The sequence below is a fragment of the Lepus europaeus genome, chromosome 8, assembly GCF_033115175.1.
Source record: "Lepus europaeus isolate LE1 chromosome 8, mLepTim1.pri, whole genome shotgun sequence".
NCBI lineage: Eukaryota > Metazoa > Chordata > Mammalia > Lagomorpha > Leporidae > Lepus > Lepus europaeus.
The window spans coordinates 6,006,783-6,010,790 of record NC_084834.1 but is presented as its reverse complement, the minus strand read 5'-3'; the positions used below and the strand labels follow the sequence as shown (position 1 = coordinate 6,010,790).

The 4,008-nt window shown below is 56.2% G+C and overlaps 1 protein-coding gene across 1 annotated transcript; it reads left to right on the top strand.

The window, feature by feature from the left end:
• The first annotated feature begins 881 nt into the window (after positions 1-881).
• On the top strand, positions 882-2,762 carry TKTL2 (transketolase like 2). Its single transcript, XM_062199336.1, has one exon. It carries the CDS (start codon positions 882-884, stop codon positions 2,760-2,762), a length of 1,881 nt encoding a protein of 626 aa, XP_062055320.1.
• Positions 2,763-4,008: the final 1,246 nt, after the last annotated feature.

Genomic DNA, 4,008 nt, shown 5'->3' with positions numbered 1-4,008 from the left:
AGCAGGTTGCCAGGCCAGCGCTCCCTCCAGTCACAGCACAGCACTCTGGCTGCCTCTCTTCCATCCAGCTCCCTGCCGAGGGACTGGTGAGACAGCGGAGCATGGCCCAAGTCCTGGGCCCCACCACCCGTGTGGGAGGGCTGGGTGGCATCCTGGGCTCTTGGCTCTGGCCTGCAGCAGCCCCTGCCGTTGCAGGCTTTTGGGGAGTGAACTGGTGGATGGCAGATCAATGTCTCCCTCCCTTCCTGCCCCTCTTCATCTCTCCCCGCCCCCTCTTTTCCCTCTGCCTTCCAAATAAGTAAATAGATTTTTTAAAAAGTGCATTGTTATAGCCAGATCAAAGACAGTTCTGAGTTTCTATCGCAAAGATAATGTACCATACACTTCCCCATAACACAAATACAATACAGTTTTTTGGATAGATTTACCCTAATTGAACACTTTACAATGTACATATGCAGCAAAAGATCACTTTACGCCCTATAAATATGCACACTTTTATGTCCGCTAAATTTTAATAAAAACTTAAAAAATAGAATGAGAAAAAGTAATTATCTTCTTTTTGAATATATTAACAAGAGGCAAAGTCTTGGGAAAATTAATTACTTTAAATAACGTTGAACACGTAGCTGACAAATCCACACCCTTGGGCGCGGAGGGAGACCACATGCGTAGCTAGCCGCGGAGGGAGATGCAGTGTGAGGGTTTGCGCACGCGCAGATGGAGGGGGCCTCGCACGCGCTGATGAGGGGGTGGGGCTCGAGCTGCGATTGCCCTATGGTTGCTGAGCTCCGCCCCCAGGGGGCGGGGCGAGGACGCAGTGGTCACGTGACGGAGCGCCCAACGGCCTTCGCCGTTCGGGAACCACCGAGAGCGCCGCCATGGCCGCCGCGCCGGACGCCAGCACGCTGCAGGCGCTGCGGGACGCGGCCAGCCGCCTGCGGGTGCGCTCGCTCAGGGCCACGTGCGCCTGCGGCTCCGGCCACCCCACGTCGTGCTGCAGCGCGGCCGAGATCGCCGCCGTGCTGTTCCTGCACACGATGAGGTACAAGCCGGCGGAGCCCGCGCACCCGGACAACGACCGCTTCGTGCTGTCCAAGGGCCACGCCGCGCCGCTGCTCTACGCCGCCTGGGCCGAGGCGGGCGCCGTGGGCGAGGCGGAGCTGCTGCGGCTGCGGCAGGCGCCCTGCGCCCTGGAGGGGCACCCCACGCCGCGGCTGCCCTTCGTGGACGTGGCCACCGGCTCCCTCGGGCAGGGCCTGGGCGCCGCGTGCGGCATGGCCTACGCCGGCCGGTACCTGGACCGCGCCAGCTACCGCGTGTTCTGCCTGCTGGGCGACGGGGAGACGGCGGAGGGCTCGGTGTGGGAGGCGCTCGCCTTCGCCTCGCACTACCGCCTGCACAACCTGCTGGCCGTGCTGGACGTGAACCGCTGGGGCCAGAGCGGCGCCACGGCCCTCGGGCACCGCACCGACGTGTACGCGCGGCGCCTCGAAGCCTTCGGCTGGAACACCTGCCTGGTGGACGGGCACGACGTGGAAGCCCTGTGCCGGGCCTTCGGGCGCGCGAGTCAGGTGCAGGACAAGCCCACGGCCGTCATCGCCAAGACCCTCAAGGGCCGGGGCGTCCCGAGCGTGGAAGATGCCGGCAACTGGCACGGGAAGGCGGTGCCCAGAGAACCGGCGGAGGCGGCCATCGCGCTCCTGGAGAGCCAGATGCAGACCTGGGGCCCCTGCAGCCCCCGACCCCCGGTGGAGGACTCCCCGCCCGTGAGCATCGCGGACCTCAGGATGACCTTGCCGCCCGCTTACCGGGTCGGCGACCAGGTGTCCACCCGGAAGGCGTGCGGTTTGGCTCTGGCCAAACTGGGCCATGCCAGCGACAGGGTGGTCGTCCTGGATGGCGACACGCAGAACTCCACCTTTTCCGAGCTCTTCCAGAAGGAGCACCCAGAGCGCTTCATCCAGTGTTTCATCGCCGAGCAGAACATGGTGAGCGTGGCCCTGGGCTGCGCCGCGCGGGGCCGCGCCGTCGCGTTCGCCTGCACCTTTGCCGCCTTTCTCACCCGAGCCTTCGATCAGATCAGGATGGCGGCCATCTCTCAGGCCAACATCAACCTGGTCGGTTCCCACTGCGGGGTGTCGGTGGGGGAAGACGGACCCTCCCAGATGGCCCTGGAGGACCTGGCCATGTTCCGGAGCGTCCCCGGCTGCACCGTCTTCTACCCCAGCGACGCCGTGTCCACGGAGAACGCCGTCCGCCTGGCGGCCAACGCCAAAGGGATATGCTTCATCCGCACCAGCCGCCCGGACACCGCGGTCATCTACGCCCCGCAGGAGCGTTTCGAGATTGGACAGGCCAAGGTCGTCCGCCAGAGCGCCGATGACCAGGTCACGGTGGTCGGAGCTGGGGTCACCCTGCACGAGGCCTTAGCAGCCGCCGAGGAGCTTTCTCAAGAAGGGATTTCCATCCGGGTCGTTGACCTCTTTACCGTGAAACCGCTGGACGCCGCTACCATCATCTCCAGCGCCAGAGCCACGGGAGGCCGGGTCGTCACGGTGGAGGATCACTACCGAGAAGGCGGCCTCGGAGAGGCCGTGTGTGCCGCCGTCTCCAGGGAGCCCGCCGTGCTCGTGCACCAGCTGGCGGTGTCGGAAGTGCCTCGGAGCGGGAGGCCCAGGGAACTGATGGATATGTTTGGAATCAGTGCCAGACACATCGTGGCCGCTGTGAGGTCTGCTTTAATGCAGGAAAACAACTGATCTGCAAAGTCAAGTCCGCTGGCTTTGTCTTTGTAGGACTGGTATCTTTGTGTTTCTGTTTACTGTTCGAAAACCGTTTTATCTATACAGTAGTGCTTTAAGAAAAAAGTGAAGCCGTTAAATACCTCCCTCCATTCCTACTCAAAAACTCAACTTCCTTTCTGTTAAGCTGACTATATAAACAAATGTAACTCTCATTTTTGAATTATTAAAATAGGTTATAAAATTTTCAGGAAAAATAACCACCTAACACAAAGTTTTTTGATAAGACTATGAATAACTTTCTGGGTTGGGGCTCAATATAGAGGTTACTGTTTCTGAAGTGTGTCTAATTTCCTTGTAAGTTAACTGAATGTGAATTTCCTTATAATTTCAATGTAAAAATGTGGATGTCAGTAGCCCCGAATTTGAATCGACTGTGGGCTTTCCTATAATGCCATTCTACGCCTCTGGTTTTCCAGAGGGTGTTTGACTGCAGTTAGCTTGGACTCCGCTTTGAAGGTTTTGTTTGCCCTGTGCATTTAGACTGCAGAGCAGCATCACCCTTCTGCTTATGAAAGCATAACGAATTCCAGTCTGCACACCGTGTAGACGATTTTGTGAAGATTCAGAAATGTATTTCCTTGACGACCAAACCATATTGTTACTTTACTTGTATTTATTTATTTATTAAGGATACTTAAACCAATGTAATAAAGCATTTTAAAACCAGCTGCTTTTTTTAGTTTGTGCCTGTGTATGGATAATTTGGTTCCTCTCTGATAAAATTAAAATGGGATAGAAACATATCTAAATCAGAAGCAAAGAAAGGCACGCCCCCACTAACAAACCTGGAAAGAACCAGGGCTGGAGATAAAGCACCACAGGGTGATGCTTTGGCTGGTAAGCTTCCCTTGAGCAGGTGCCTTACTTTGAGCTGTGAGTGCACACATTGTAAGCTTGGAATGCAGTTAGGAAGTACTTGCTGAGGTTTCAAACAACATTAAAACTGTTCTGAGTATGGCCATGTTAGGTAGTTATTCCCTTTTTCTTTCCCTCAGTGTCCTCATTAAGAACTTCGAAGGCATTTGTTGTTCTGGCAGCTGTGAGAGACGTGGACGTACTCACCTGGGAACTGGAGAGACCAGGGCTTACTCTGTTGGGGTCCTTTTCCTCCAAGCTGGTTTCCTCGCTAGCAAGGCGATCATGATTATTGCTCTACTTTTTATGTTTAAGAATTATTTTGTAAAAATAAAAACAGTGAACA

Bases quoted from the DNA above. Each gene is read 5' to 3' on its own strand.
- TKTL2 (XM_062199336.1), top strand. From the start codon at position 882: ATGGCCGCCGCGCCGGACGCCAGCACGCTGCAGGCGCTGCGGGACGCG.